At 43.5% G+C, this 15,870-nt stretch overlaps 1 protein-coding gene across 3 annotated transcripts in view; it reads right to left on the bottom strand.

Annotated features, from left to right (window-relative positions):
• Positions 1–15,870, bottom strand: part of COL27A1 (collagen type XXVII alpha 1 chain) — a 305,308-nt gene that overhangs the window by 271,018 nt on the left and 18,420 nt on the right. For all 3 annotated transcript variants that reach the window (XM_014580186.3, XM_014580187.3, XM_014580190.3), the window contains one exon: positions 9,576–11,005. In XM_014580186.3, coding sequence (XP_014435672.2) covers positions 9,576–11,005 — 1,430 coding nt within the window. The remainder of the gene's footprint in view (positions 1–9,575; positions 11,006–15,870) is intronic.

The following is a 15,870-nucleotide window of genomic DNA, read 5'->3' as shown; positions in this document are numbered from 1 at the left end:
AGGATATACACCATAACTTCTCTACACTTACACAAATCCCTCCCCAAATATTAGCAATGTACTGTTTCCAGAATACTTTCCCCCTGGCTTCCCATAGAGAAGGAGAGAATATCCCTAATAGTTGTAATGAAGAAACCTTCTATGAGGTAACAATTGCACTAGGTAACACTGTCTCCTTCCTTCCATGCTTGTGCCAGATGAAGTGCATGGGGACTGCTGATTGCCTGAAATCTGCTTAATCAAGGCAAGATTGACTGGCTGAGATATCACATACCAGACCAAGGAGGACTGTGTTGAGAGTCTGACCTCATAAAAAATGTCTGCCCAATAGCACGGAGATGGAGCCAGAGTAATTACTCAACCATGAAGCATTTATCAGTGCTCGTATTCTGAAATGCTACATAAAGGCTCAATTAATTTCTTGATTCAACTATTCTACTAATCAATGTCAGGGTGAAACTTTCAACAACGTGTCATACAGAGATCCCCAAATGAGTCACAGAAGATATCAAACAAGACACAGCAGCCAGCTCCGATGCAGCTATAATCTTTCCCTCTCAATGTGCTCACTTTGTTTCCAGAAATCAAAGAGGGTACAGCCAGGCAGTGGTTCGGTTGTTCTCCTTTCCCAAGATCCAGGACCATAATTGTTCTCTGAACAGATGAAAAATTCTGACATCAGTTTCCTCAACCCTCTGTGGCCTGCCTTACTCTGTTTGCTGTGATGCACTGGCTGAGTGGGATTTTCCACTCCACTTTAATAACAAGCTCTTCATGTTGGGTCGGGGTCAGTCTGGAGAACAAGACTAGTATGTTTACTCTCAGACTATTTTTGGAGCAAGCAGTTGAGAGGGAAGGCCAAGAGTGTATTGAAGTCCCGAGCAACCAGATACAGATCAATCACTTCCTGGTGTGTCATATCTTTGGAGAAAAGATACACAATAATTGACTTATTCCTGCTAATGGAAAACTAGTAAGCTTAAGGGAAAATCTCCACAAACACATAGGTATTTTACCCATGGAGAAACAAAAGAAGTTGTAGGAGACAGTTTTGTACACACAGAGAAATTGTGGAGACTTCCTAATTTGCTGTCAACCTGGAGAATTAGCAGCTTTGGGATCTCAGCCAAATAAAGGAACATTGGAACAAACAGAGATATTACCAGTGATGCCGCATTCAAATGTCACGTGACAATCAAACACCTTAGTTCCAATCCTGAAATTGTAACTATAAATTGGTTCCAAACCTTAAAATTAAGCACCTAATGTTTGAAGCATCAGATTAAGGACCATTGTTATTTGAGGTATTACTCGTAACAACTGGCAGTACATTTGCAGACAGTAGTACTATTAATGGTGTGTCTTAAGTTTGTCTCAATTTTTCTGTTATAAACTCTTCTTTCATTGTTTACAGAAGTTAGCTACAAAACTTTGCTCTGGGCTGCAACATGGCAATCATGGAATCTCTCTGTGAGCAACTTACTTGATATGCATACATACCTATGCCAGCTTTATATTTACAATATAACAAGAGTCTGAGAATCAAATATACATTTTTCTCAGAAGTTAGTCAGTTTAAAGATCTTGTTTGCGTTCTTGTATTTAAAAAAACCCCAGAGAGTTAGCAGATAGTCCTTAAGGTGGTCCTAATTGCTTTGGGCATTACAAAACATATGTTTTCTTTTTGATAGCTTACAAATACTGTATGGTCTTTTAAGAATGGCTATTGTGTGTGGGTTGGAATAGGGTTGGAAGTATTACATTTTTGTCAGTAAATGTCAATTTCACTGTACACAGAAACACACACACATCATTTCCATTAATAAAAATAAAAATGTACAGATAGGCAAAAAAGTGGCTTGAGACCTTTTTAGTTTGATTTAAGAATATTTATTTTGCTTAAAAGTGAGACGTAAAATAAGAACATAAGAATGGCCATATTGGGTCAGACCACCCATTAATTCCTGAGTCCTGTCTTCCAACAATGTCCTATGCCAAGTGCCCCAGAAGGAAGGAACAAAACAGGTAACCAACAAGTGATCCATTCATTCCTTCTTGCTTATTCCCAGCTTCTGGCAAACGGGCTAGGGACACCAGCCCTGTCCATCCTGGCTAATAGCCATTGATGGACATATCCTCTATGTATTTATCTAGTTCTTTTCTGAACCCTGTTACAGTCTTAGCCTTCACAACATCCTCTCACAGGCTCCACAGGTTGACTGTGCATTCTGTGAAGAAATACTTCCTTTTTCTTTGTTTTAAACCTGGAGCCTATTAATGTCATTTGGTGACCCCTAGTTATCCCCCGTGGCATTTGCATGAACATGGCTGCCGCTTTTTGGGTTTTTGACGGAGAAAAGCGCCAGTCTAGACGGGATCTTGCGGAAAATAAACCCTTTTCCGGAAGATCCCTTATTCCAAATAAACCCTTTTCCGGAAGGTCCCTTATTCCTACTTGAAAGTAGGAATAAGGGATCTTCCAGAAAAGGGTTTACTTCCGCAAGATTCCGTCTAGACTGGCGCTTTTCTCCGGCAAAACCCCGAGCCGGAAAAAAGCGGCAGCCATGTTCATGCAAATGCCGCGGGGGATATTTAAATCCCCCCGCGGAATTTGCAATTCTGACGTGTCTCATTAGCATCCCTTTTCCGGAAAGGGGTGCCAATGTAGACACAGCCATCATGTTTTTATAGATCGCAATCATATCCTCCCCCTTAGCCATCTCTTTTCCAAGCAGTAGGGTTCCCATTTTATTTCTCTCTCCTCATATGGAAATCATTCATACCACTAATCATTTTTGTTGCCTTTTTTGAGCCTTTTTCAATTCCAATATATCTTTTTTTGAGATGGGGCAATTACATCTACACATGGTATTTAAGATGTGGGCATACCATGGACTTATACAGAGGCAATATGATATCCTCTGTCATATTATCTATCCTTTTCATAATGATTCCCAACATTCTGAGTTTTTTTCTGCTGCACACTGAGTGGGTGTTTTCAGAAAACTATCCACAATGACTCCTAGATCTCTTTCTTAAGTGGTAACAGCTAATTTAGAGCCATCATTCTTTTATTTAGTTGGGATTTTGTATTCCAAGGTGCATTGCTTTGCATTTATTAACACTGGATTTAATCCGCCATTTTGTTGTCCAATCATCCAGTTCTGAGAGATCCTTTTGTACCTCTTTGTAGTCTGCCTGGGACTTAACCATCTGCACATTCAGCCACCTCACTGTTTACCCCTTTTTCAAGATAATTTATGAATATATTGACTTGGACTGCTCACAGTATGGACCACGGCAGATACCGCTATTTAACTCTCTCCATTCTGAAAATTAACCGTTTATCCCTACTCTTTGTTTCCTGTCTTTTAACCAGTTACCAAATCATGAGAAGACTTTCCCTCTGACCTCATGACAACTTACTTTGCTTAAGAGCCTTTGGTGAGGGACCTTGTTAAAGGCTTTCTGAATATCTAATTACTAGAGCTGTCAACTGATGTGTGTTAATGCCTGAGATTAACACAGGGCAGGATTAACGTGTTAATTTTTTTTAACAATTAATCGTAAGCATTAATGCTGTGCTGCCCCTTTGAAGCGCCACTCTGGCACTTCAGAGGGGCAGTGCATTAGGAGCCTGGGATCAGCTGAAGTCCCCAGCCCACCCTGGGCTCGGGGCAGCGCTGCACAGAGCCTAAGGTCAGCTGGGGACTGCAGCTGATCGCGGGCACCCGTGGTGCTGCTCCTTGGAAATTCCAGGGCAGCCGGAGCTGGGGTCAGCTGGGGACTCCAGCTGATGCTGGGTTCCCGTGGTGCTGCCACTCTGAAACGCCGCCGCAGCATTTCAAAGGGGCAGTATACATGATTAATTGTGCAATTAATCACGATTAAATTTTTTAATTGCACAATTAATTGCGATTAATTTATTTAATTGCTTGACAACCCTACTAATTACACTCTAGCCACTGGATGCCCCTTGTCCACACAATTTATGTTCATCAACTTGTCTGATAATTTTGTTCTTTATTATAGTTTCCACCAGTTTGCCAAGTACTGGAGCCAAGCATATCAGTCTGTAATTGCCAGGATAACTTCTGGAGCCTTTTTAAAAATTGGCATCAAATTAGTTATCTTCCAGACATTTAGTACAGTCAGTAGCTCTGCAGTTTCATATTTGAGTTCCTTTAGAGCTCTTGGATCAATATCATCTAGCCAAGGTGACTTAATACTGTTTAGTTTATAAATTTGTTCCAAAACCTCCTTTAATGACTCCTCAATCTGGGACAATTCCTCAGATTTGTCACCTAAAAAGAATGGCTCAGGTTTGGAAATCTCTCTCACATCCTCAGCTGTGAAGACCTATGCTGTCATGATCATGAGGGTTAGCCAGCAGCCTGGGGACAAGGGGTTAACTATTTCCCTTACTTAGACAGGTGGAGTAGCCAATAGGAATGTAGGTAGGAATTTCAAACTGGGACAAAGGAATTTTTGGGTTTTCCCTCCTTTTGTTCTGGGCAGTTCTCTCCAGCTATTGAGGGGGACAGACACTAAGGCCGTGTCCAGACTCAGGGGTATTTTCGGGAAAAGTAGCCTTTTCCCGAAAAAACTTCCCCTGCGTCCAGACTCAAGCCGCGTTCTTTCGAAATTATTTCGAAAGAACGCGGCTTTTCTTTCGATGGCGGTAAACCTCATTTCACGAGGAAGAACGCCTTCTTTCGAAAGTTCCTCTTTCGAAAGAAGGCGTTCTTCAATGTAAAGAGGCCGTCTTCAAAAGAGAGCATCCAGACTCGCTGGGTGCTCTCTTTCGAAAAAGCGGATTTCTCTTTCGAAAGATCCGCCTGCAGTCTAGACGCGATCTTTTGAAAGAGGCTCTTTCGAAAGAAGCCTGCAGTCTAGACATAGCCTATGTCTCCCTCCAAGAAAAGACTATTTCTTCACTTTTTGTAAGTAGGGTAAAGTTTAGATAAATCCTTTAGGTTTCATTATTTTATGGTTTGGGTATAGGATCTGCTATCTGTGCACTTTTTAAAAGATGTTTTGGCTTTCCTTTGTAACTAAGTTCTAGGCCCATGGAGTTTCTCTGTGAGTATATTATTTTGTTACTTTTCCATCTAATTGTTATGCTTGCAACAGGATTAGTGTGGTGATAATAAAAGTTTTCTCTTTTCCTTTTATTAATCTGGTATTGGTTAATGGTGGTGTCCTGATTTTTACTTTAGGGGTGAGATTTTCCCAAATGGTCTCTCCCCTGGTTTCTTTATTAATTTGGATGGTGGCAGTGGAGATTCTATCCCCAAAATCTAGGGTTTTAAGATTTTGTGGGGAAGTTTTATACCAAAGCCTGGGAGATAAGGTTTTGGGGTACACTTGCTGGCCCCCACTTCTGCATTTATTGTGCCAGAGTGGGGAAGGAGCCATGACAGATGCAAAGAATTCACTTACTTTCTCCCCAGTGGCCTTATCATGCGTAAGTGCTCCTTTAGCATCTTGATCATACAAGTGGCTCAATTGGTTGTTTAGCAGGCTTCTTGCTTCTGTTGTATTTAAATTATTTTACTTCTGCTTTTTTGTCTCGCGCTGCTTCTTTTACTTTGTTGTTTAGCCACAATGACAAGTTTCTGGTTCTCTTATTATGTTTTTTAATTTGGGGTATACATTAAGTTGAGCCTGTATTATGGTGTCCTAGAAAATTTTCCATGCGGCTTACAGAGATTTCAGTTTTGGCATTGTACCTGATGTAGCTGATTTTTTTCCCCACCACAAAGATGTTAAATTTAATTATATTATGGTCACTATTACCAAGCAGTCCAATTATAGTCACCGTTTGGACCAGATCCTATAATATATTTAGGACTATATCCAAGACTTGCCTCTCTTGTGCATTCCACGGTTATCTGCTTCATAAACCAGTCATTTGAAGGGTCAAGAAACTTTATTTCTGTATCCTGTCTTTAGGTGACATGTACCCAGTCAAAAGGAAGGGTTAATTGAAATCCCCCTTTACTATTTAGGGTTTTTTTTATTTTCATAGCCTCACTAATCTCCCTGAACATTTCACAGTCTTTGCTTATGGGGTCAGTGATATCCCTACTACTATATTCCTATTATTAGAGTGTGGAATTGCTATCCAGTGAGATTCTATGGTATAGTTTAGTTCATTTAAGATTTTTACTTCATTTGAGTCTATGCTTTCTTTCACATATACTGCCACGCCCTCACCAGTACAACCTGTTCTATCCTTCCAATATATTTGGACCCTCATATTACCGATATTACAAACATCAATATTCTTCATTTCAATTATTGAATTGTGCCTCACCTATTTATAAAGAAATTCTGTACACATTTTGAATGTATATATTTTTTAAATTAAATAAAGTTTTACAGAGACCAAATAAAAGTAGTGATTTTTTTAAAAAAAGTAATTGTCACATTATTCCATTTTTCCCACTGGTTTGAACATATGCATTGTATATACAATGGCCAAGAACTTCCAAAAAGGACTGGTTATTTTGGGTGTCCCTACTCAAGATACCTGCTCTTTTGCAAGCACCCACTGGACCATTCTCCCAGGGTGGGCATGGGGGGAGAGGGAGGAGAGAGAACAGGGAAATCAAGACACTTTAAAGATGTCATGATGGGCACCCAAACATCAATAGTAACTTTTAAAATATTAACCAGATGGCATTATTTCATTTCCATAAGATTTTGTAGGGTGCCCATCAGGGCGGTGTCTGGGTGCCGTTACAAGGTTTAAATTATGACCACATTTTAAGGCTGCAATTTTGATAAGAGTCTGAGTACCCAACTCCCATTGTTAGATGTCTAACTCCCTTAAACGCTTTTGGAAATCCCAGCTCATGGAATTTTCCAACTAATCAGCCTGGACTTTAGGATTTGATTTCAATGGGAACAAGCACCATATAAGGATCAAGACCTTAATCACTTAAGAAGATACAAACTCCCTGGAGAAGAGACTCTCTTCTCACTAATGGCCAATACCGCACCTAGCACAATGGGTTCTTGACAGGCACTCCTAGGTGCTGCTGTAATAAAAACATTATTAAGGGAATCCTAGACATAAAAATGCATCTTGCAGCTCACACTAGAAACTTCCAGGTCCAAATTTTAAAAGCACTTTCAAAACAAAAATATTGAATTTGGCCATTCTTTGTGATATTCAAAACAAGGAATGTTTGAAATGTATGGCACCCCACACTTGAATTATTTGTAACACTACAAATAGGCTTCTTAAATTATAAAAGACCAAAAGGGTTGCAGAGTGAATTGGTTAAGCTCAGAACAGGTCTCGATAATGTATATCTGTAGAAATGTGCAAAGGAAACACACTAGAGATTTTAGTGGGGTAGCCGGGTTAGTCTGTTTCAGCAAAAACAACAACAAGTCCAGTGACACTTTAAGGACTTAGGGTATGTCTCCACTAGCCCCCTAGTTCGAACTAGGGAGGCTAATGAGGGCGACCAAAATTGCAAATGAAGTGTGAGATTTAAATATCCCGTGCTTCATTAGCATGTTCCTGGGCAGTTGCCATTTTAGAAATTGACTAGCCTGGAAGAACTACCCGTGTCTACACACGGCAGAGAAGGGTGATTCCGAAATAAACCCCTTACTTCGAATTACCAGTTAAACCCGAATGAGGTTTATTTAAATCCCATGCTTCATTTGCAATTTCGGTTGCCCTCATTAGCCTCCCTAGTTCGAACTAGGGGCTAGTGTAGACATACCCTAACAGATTTATTAAGGCATAAGCTTTAGTGAGCTACAACTCACTTCATCAGATGCTAATGAGAAAAGAAAACAGAAACTGAAAGGGTACGGAGATGGGGGTGTGACATTAGTGCTAATTAAATCTCATCCCTGTTGGAGATGAGCCACATCCACTCTGATTTAATTAGTGCTGATGTCACACTCCCATCTCTGTATCCTTCCTTTTCTGTTTTCTTTTCACTTCAGCATCTGAGGAAGTGAGTTGTTTCTCACAAAAGCTTATGCCCTGTTACCCTAACACGTTTGTTAGTCTTTAAAGTGCCACCAGACTCCTTCTGGTGTTTACACTACAGCAGTGGTTCTTAAAGTGTGACTGTGGACACCCCTCCCTCGCAGCAGGGAGCCTGCACTGTACCACCCCCTCTGGGAGCTGGAGTGCCAGCTTCCCGCTGTGTGTGGTAGGGAAGCCTCATGGGCTGGATCCAGCTCATGGGAGTAGGAAGCAGCTCCACATGCTGCTGCTCCCCCTACTTGCAGCTGGGGGAATGACAGCACAGGAAACCACTCCTCTGGAGGCTTTCCCTGCTGCTCCCATTGGCCAGAATCACAGCCAGTGGAGCAGCAGGGGTGGTGCCTGAGGGCTGCAGGGGGTGTGGAGCCAGGTAAGCAGCCCCTCCCCCATTCCCCTCATACCCAGACTCCCCATGCTCAGCCCGCTCCTGAACCCTACCTCCTGGCCAGACCCCATACCTCCAACCCCTCCTGCACCCATTTTGTTTTCATGGATGAGTATCTGGTGGTCTGTGGAAAGGTCTGCATTCAGCAGGATGGGCCATGGGCCAAAAAGTTTGAGAAACACTCACTAGAGATTCTAAGTCAAGGCCAAAACCTTATCAACTTCTGCTGGTCACTTCTTATCAACTCTGAGATAGAGCAGAGATAGGTCCAAACCTTTTTGGAGAAGTTTGGATATGAACCTGGTAGCTCAGGCATCTCTCTAATGCATATTCATGTATCGATCTCACAGCACTTTACAGTGTGTATTGTCCCCATTTTATAATTGGAGAAATGGAAGACCAAAGAGGTGAAGTGACTTGCCCAAAGCAGGTCTAGCAAGTTCATAGTAAATCTGGGTAAAGAATCTAGGTCTCTTTACTCCTGGTACGGATCAATGGACCGTACCACGAACATCTATACTACTGTAAAAGGAGAGGTGTCCGTCACACCATCTGTCACAGAGAACATTTGAGAAGCCTTGCGAAGTTTCTAGAAAATGCCAGAATGAGTGAGAAGTGATGAGCATGACTGGGGCCCCTCCCCTGGGGCTGCCATTGGCAGGGGATTGTGGCAGGGCTCAGCACCTCCCCAGCAAGTGTCCAGGAGGTGCAGCAGGGAGCTGGGGGTGGTGGTACCATGCAGACCTGTGCCCACTGGGGCAGGCAGCTCGAGGGCTGGGGCTCTGTGCTGCTCCTGCACCCCGGGGGTGGCCTGTCTGGCAAGTGGAGGCAACAAAGCGTGGCAGGGGGCAGCGCCTTGCAGACCAATGAGCAGCTGCTGCTGCAACATGATGACTTCTCTGAGTGGCACATCGGGGCAAGGGGTAAAGAAAAGTGGGAGATGCTGCGAGCGGTGGGGCTGACAGTAAGTCCCTGCCCACTGTGCTCTGCCTGTCCCTCCCTTAGCCCCCCGAGCCGGTGGTCCCTGGGTCTTCCTGTGCTCTGCCCTCCCTGCGCCTGCTCCCTATGCCACCAACTCGCCCACCCCATCTTACTGCCGCATCCTCCTGTCTCTGCTGCCCCTCAGCCATGAGGCAGGATTCGGCCAGTATTATTAAAACTTGAACTTACCGGGGGACCTCGGTCTCCTTTAAATCCAGGAAGTCCAAGTAAAAGTGGAAATAGGGTAGGTCCAATGGGGTCAAAGACTTGAAACCCATCAACAGCAGCAGGAGTTGTGAGGTTGAAGACTTGCACACGGGTTCTGGAGGTAAGATGAACAGATCCAGGGGTTGCTTTGGTGTACAGTAAAGGAACTTGGCTAGGAATGGATTTCCTGGTTGGTAGCGACACTAGCTTTTTTGGAATGGGGCCATCAGTCAGGTTTTCTGGGTTTTGTTTCATGGTCATAGGGTGGCTAGATGAGTTCTCAATCTTCTTCCCCATTGGCTTTACAGTGCTGGACACTTCAGAGAGCTTGATGGTTGTTTTTTGGTTGATCATCTTTTTGGTCTCTTGCTCTGTCTCTTTCCTGATGATGTTGGTGGAGTTTTGGCTGGCAGGCAGGAGGTTTCTGATAGTGGGAAGAGAATGTTTCTGTGAACTTGCACTGGAAGAGAGTCTGGATATCCTGAGGGTTGTTGTAGTAGTCCGAGGGTGTGAATGGACTGGCAGCTGCATATCAGTACTCGGTGGAATGGTAGACCACATAATCGTAACATTGGCTGTTTTGGTTGTTGGCCTTGGAGTCAGCAGCTTATATGGGACTAAGGTGGTGGAGGCTGTAGCTGGAGCCTTGAGGGGTGTTGTGACCTTGATGAGCTCTGATGTTGGGATCACAGTGGTCAGGTTCTTCAAACCCTGTCGCAAGAGCTTTGTCTGCCGGGGGGTTGTTAGGAAGGCACTCGGATCCCTGGGCAAGAGTGGGACAAGCGGGAGCAGATTTGGCCGGAAGGTGTCTGCTTGTCTGCATTGTTTTCTCAGGTATTTACAGTAATTATGAGCTGCCTTGGCAGAAGGATAAATATCAAACTGGCAAATGGCGCCTTCAAACTGTATCGAGTGCTGGTTCATTTTCCCTAAGAGAAAAGACCCTTGTGGATCCAATTCCTCATCTTTTTTAAAATGTAAATCAGCATATACTCTTTGCTTCCCACAAGAAGTAAATAAAGTGACCATCTGGCCTCGGATGTCAATGGCCATGTTATGCCAGTGGCCATCATGAACATTGTAATCAAAATATACAGAGCGTGCATGGCTTACATACACGATGACCTTTCCAGGGATGAACTGAACGCCCAGCTGCAGTTTTTTCTTCTTGTTCTTGACAGAGAATAGAAAAGCATTGTTGACACGGTGAGAGCATAAGCTCAGCACTAGGGCCAGGTCTGTGCCAAAGGCAGAGGGGATGATGGTGCTGATGGGTGCCTCGATGCGTGCTCGCTGAGTGAAGATGACACCCGATTTGAAAGGGATAACCCCCTGAGGAACTGAACGTGATGAAGGCCACGCGCTCAATGACTTCTTCCCTGTCAGACCCAGTCTTTGAAGAACATCCACATCTGAAAGAGAGGAACAAAGAGCATGAGAACACAAGCTAGTCCAAGGCCTGATGTGACATCCATCTGAGTCAACTGGATTCCTTGAAGCAATTCTTCCAAGGGCACCATGGGCAGATAATCGGACCCTGAATGCATAGATTATAGAGTGTGCCTATCTTTCGCTCCACTCAAACTGGTTTAAGGCAATCAGGCCATGGATGTTTTGTTATGGTTTCCTGGCTAGGCTCCCATACAACTTCAGTTCAATATCTGAGAAACTACCATAAAACACCAAACTCATGGTCCTTCTGTTCCAGTATCCCTTCTCCATCAGTAGTCCAGTGACAGATGTTTTTAAAGAAGGCAGAATACTACAGCAGGGACACAGTTCTCTAGTAAATTCTGTAAGGTCTAATCTCTATATAGAACCCAAGAGGCTTCCCCCCTATTAAATTCTATAGGTCTTCTCCTTAAGGGATCATGCTGAATCAGGCCCTTATCCCTATTCTACATTCCATACACAAGGTTGCTGTCTTTGTTCCATTAGCTTGCAGGGGAAAATAGCTATTCAGAAAGAAGATAACGAGGGTTACATGTTTCCTGGCATACATACAACCAACAAGCTGCAATCCCTATTCCTAGATTGCCAGCTAATCTTCCCATTGGAATTATCAACAGGAGAATCTAGCTAGGAGAGGGCTGCACACCCATCCAAATGTCCACAACCAAAGGGAAGAGTTTAAATGATCAGGAGGTTACCATGCATACCACAGCTGCATTTCAATTAGCAGTACAAGCCCCACAGATGAAAAAATTCGCAGCAAAAGAAAAATAATCCAAAAATAAACTCCTTCAAAATAGCCCTCAGGATTTGGCCTCCTTCACCCTTAGCTGTTACATATTCAACATAATTCTAAGTATTTGTGGAACTAGAACAGAAAGGGTTCATGAGTGTTTGTTAGAAAGGCTGTGAACTTAAGCCCGTCTGAGGCCTAGCATGGGCTTTGGCCAAGAAGAGAGAACACTAGAAAGAGAACAGCTCTGTTCTTAGCCTTTGGCAAAGCTTAACCATTTTGTACATTAGAACAAGCAAATCAATATTTGGTTTGTCTGGGACTTGCTTTATTTCCCAACCTGCTTTCTGTTTTAAAGCATTTTAATTGCCTTTACATAAGACAGAACCATAGAGAAGTTTAGGATAAAATGTGAAGGTGGATGAAAATTCTCTCACAATTACCTGTATGCTGAGGGGATGATTTGTTGTATGTGCATGTATGGATTTATTAATATTGGTGTTTATCCCTGGCTAAACAAACCCCTGGTTCCCAGGCATTCCCCTCCCATATTACTCAATAGGGATTCTTGTCCTTGCAATATGGATAGAATCCTCCCTCCTGCTTCTGAATGGAGGAGGTACAAACTTATCCTACAAGTCACTTCTGTCTTCTGGATCGTTTCCCAAGTCCTTGCTAATGCTAAGGGCCATATCCTGGCTCTAGTAAAGTCAAGTTGGAGCCTTGCCATGGACTTCAAACGGAGCAGGATCTGCACCTAAGGAAATATATTTGCTGCTTAAACCTAAGAGCTGAACGCTGCCTTCCCATTACCAGATGTAGCTTTAGGTTCTCTTCAGGAGCCGTATTGTAGTGAAAAGGCAGAAATATTTTCTACTCTAAAGCTGCTCTGCAAAGACATAACTATGTATCTCCTGTTCAGAGGATGCTGCTGCTGTTTGAACTACAAATCCAACTGCCTCATTAGCAACAGTATCAAATTGTGTTGGGGGAAAAAAAAAAGATTGGGCCAAAAGCCCAATGTCTGTGTGAAGCCTGAGGATAGCAGGCCTTGTGCAGAGTTTGGATTCTCCCACCCTAGAATCATAGAATGATAGAGCTGGAAAAGACCTCAGCAGTTCATCAGGTCCAGCTTCCTGCCCAAAGCAGGAAAAAACCCAACTAAATCAACCCAGCCAGGGCTTTGTCAAACCGAGACTTAAAAACCTCCAGGGATGAAGATTCCTAGATACCTCCCTAGGTAACCCATTCAAGTACTTCATCACCCTCCTAGTGAAATAGTTTTTCCTAATATCCAACCTAGACCTCCCTCACTGTAACTTGAGACCATTGCTCCTTGTTCTGCCATCCACCACTACTGAGAACAGCTTCTCTCCATTCTCTTTGGAACTTCCCTTCAGGAAGTTGAAGGCTGCTATCAAATCCCCCCTCAGTATCTTCTTCTGCAGACTAAGTAAGCCCAAATCCTTCAGCCTCTCCTCATAGGTCATGTGCTCCAGCCCCCTAATCATTTTGGTTGCCTTCCACTGGACCCTCTCCAATGCGTCCACATCCTTTCTATAGTGGGGGGACCAGAACTGGATGCAATACTCCAGATGTGTCCTCACCATAGCTGAATAAAGGGGAATAATCACTTCTCTAGTTCTGCTGGCAATGCTCCTCCTAATGCAACCTAATATTCCATTAACCTTCTTGGCTACAAGGGCACACTGTTGACTCATATCCAGCTTCTTATCCACTGTATTCACCAGGTCCTTTTCTGCCAAACTGCTGCTTAGCCATTCGGTCCCTAGCCAGTAACAATGCTTGGGATTCTTCCATCCAAGTGCAGGACTCTACACTTGTCCTTGTGGAACCTCATCAGATTTTTTTGGGCCCAATCCTCTAATCTGTCTAGGTCATTCTGGACCCTATCTCTGCCCTCCACTGTATCTACCTCTCCCCCTAGCTTAGTGTCATCTGCAAACTTGCTGAGGGTGCAATCCATCCCCTCATCCAGGTCATTAATAAAGATGCTGAACAAAACCAACCCTAGAAACCGACTGCCAACCTGACATCGAGCCATTAATCGCTACCCATTGGGCCCGACTCTCTAGCCAGCTTTCTATCCATTTTACAGTCCATTTATCCAATCCATACTTCCTTAACTTGCTGGCAAGAATATTGTGGGAGACCATATCAAAAGCTTTGCTAAAGTCAAGGTATATCACATCCACCGACCTTCCCATATCGAGAGAGCCAGTCACCTCCTCAGAGAAGCTAATCAAATCGTTCAGGCATGCCTTGCCATTGGTGAATCCATGTTGACTATTCCTTAATCTTTGTATTCATGCCCGTCAGTGTGAAAGAAGCTATTTGCATGTATTTGTTTATATGTTTGCATGTATATGCGAGCACATGTAAGTTGCAGCCCTCAGCATGCTGTGAGTATCATTGTGGCCCCCAGGGCTTCCAAGGCTGAGTAGCTCTGCTCCACAGCCTTAGCTTAGAGCCAGCTGACTTTTAGCTCAAGTGGTAAAGGTTCATGCACTGAGCTGCAGAGCACCTAGCTTTGGTTCCGCCTGTTGGCATTACAAGAAGGGGCTGGTCCAGGCTTTCAGCTGGGTCTCTGAAGCTTAGGGCATAGTTCCTCAGTTAGGGGAAATGGAGCATTAAAAGTCTATTCAAAGAAAAATAAGGAAAGAATAGCTAAAACATAGTATTTGTTCACCCTCTTGTATATTAACATAAAACTTCCTCTGAAAAAAACTGCCTGCCTAAGTGATTCAACCAGATGTTCACATCCTTTGCAGGAAAGTAGAATTTGGAAAATATTACATTTTTCAAAATTGCTGGTGGCAGACACTGCTCCGTGGGCTGCATTTCAGCTCAGCTTTAACCAACTCTTTATTTTTCTTTCATGTTCTGGAGCCTAAGAGGCCTGGAGCCTGCTAGTACACTTATTATTGCTTGCTGATTACATAGAAAGTTCTTCAGTTCCATCCTGCACCCTGAGTAAATATGTGGAGGAGGTGATACTATTTTAAGATAGAGAAGGTGGCTCTCTGACAAACAGACACTCGGTTTCCACCATCCAGCTGTAGAAAGCGAATTATTTTTTACTATCATCAACTAGGCAACTTCCTGGATCTGCATGTGGCTCACTAGTTACCCTAAAAGCGACGAGGAGTCCTGTGGCACCTTATAGACTAACTGAAGTGTAGGAGCATAAGCTTTCATGGGCAAAGACCCACTTCGTCAGATGCATGTAGTGGAAATTTCCACTATATGCATCTGACGAAGTGGGTCTTTGCCCACGAAAGCTTATGCTCCTACACTTCAGTTAGTCTATAAGGTGCCACAGGACTCCTCGTCGCTTTTGCAGATTCAGACTAACACGGCTACCCCTCTGATATTAGTTACCCTAAAGGATTCTTATCCTTTAGAAAAGTGGGAAAGAAACTTAGAAATCTCTCAAGAATAGCAAGTGTGAAAATTTAGCTTGTGAAATGTGGACACATCTCTCTATGGGTGTGATCCAACTCCGGTTGAAATGGAAGCCTCCCTCTGATTTTAATGGAAGCTTGATCAGATCATAAGCCATTTGATTCTTCTTACCGCCCCCAAAGGAACTTGGTCAATTTGAAGGGCAATAGTAGCAAAGAAGGGGGGGTATGCAAAGATCAATAACAATTAGATTTCACTGTGGTTTAGGTTGCAATGACTCAGAAACACATCGCACATTCTAGGCATGAGAACATGATATGTTTTTCTTAGTTCCTGTGCAAGCCAGTGCGGGGAGGCTGCATTTAACTTATCTCCAGTTTAAAGCTATTAAAGTCACGGGGCAGGAATCTGGTCCAGTATCTTATTGCTGGGCTTTTGCTGGGTGGAAAGCACAATGAATTAGGGATGTTAAGGACCAGTCGACTAATTGACCATCTGATAAGCATTTGCAGGGGATCAGCTGTGCGGCACTGCTGCTTTGAAACCCCAAGGCAGTATTTCAAAGGGGCAGCCGCTGCACAGCTGATCCCCGGCTCAGCTGTGTGGCACTGCCCCTTTAAAACACCGATATGTGGAGCCTGGGATCAGCTGGGCACTCCCCAGCTA

Source organism: Pelodiscus sinensis, chromosome 22 (genome assembly GCF_049634645.1).
Source record: "Pelodiscus sinensis isolate JC-2024 chromosome 22, ASM4963464v1, whole genome shotgun sequence".
Lineage (NCBI taxonomy): Eukaryota > Metazoa > Chordata > Testudines > Trionychidae > Pelodiscus > Pelodiscus sinensis.
Note: the sequence above shows the minus strand (reverse complement) of the source record. Positions and strands in the feature narration are given on the sequence as shown.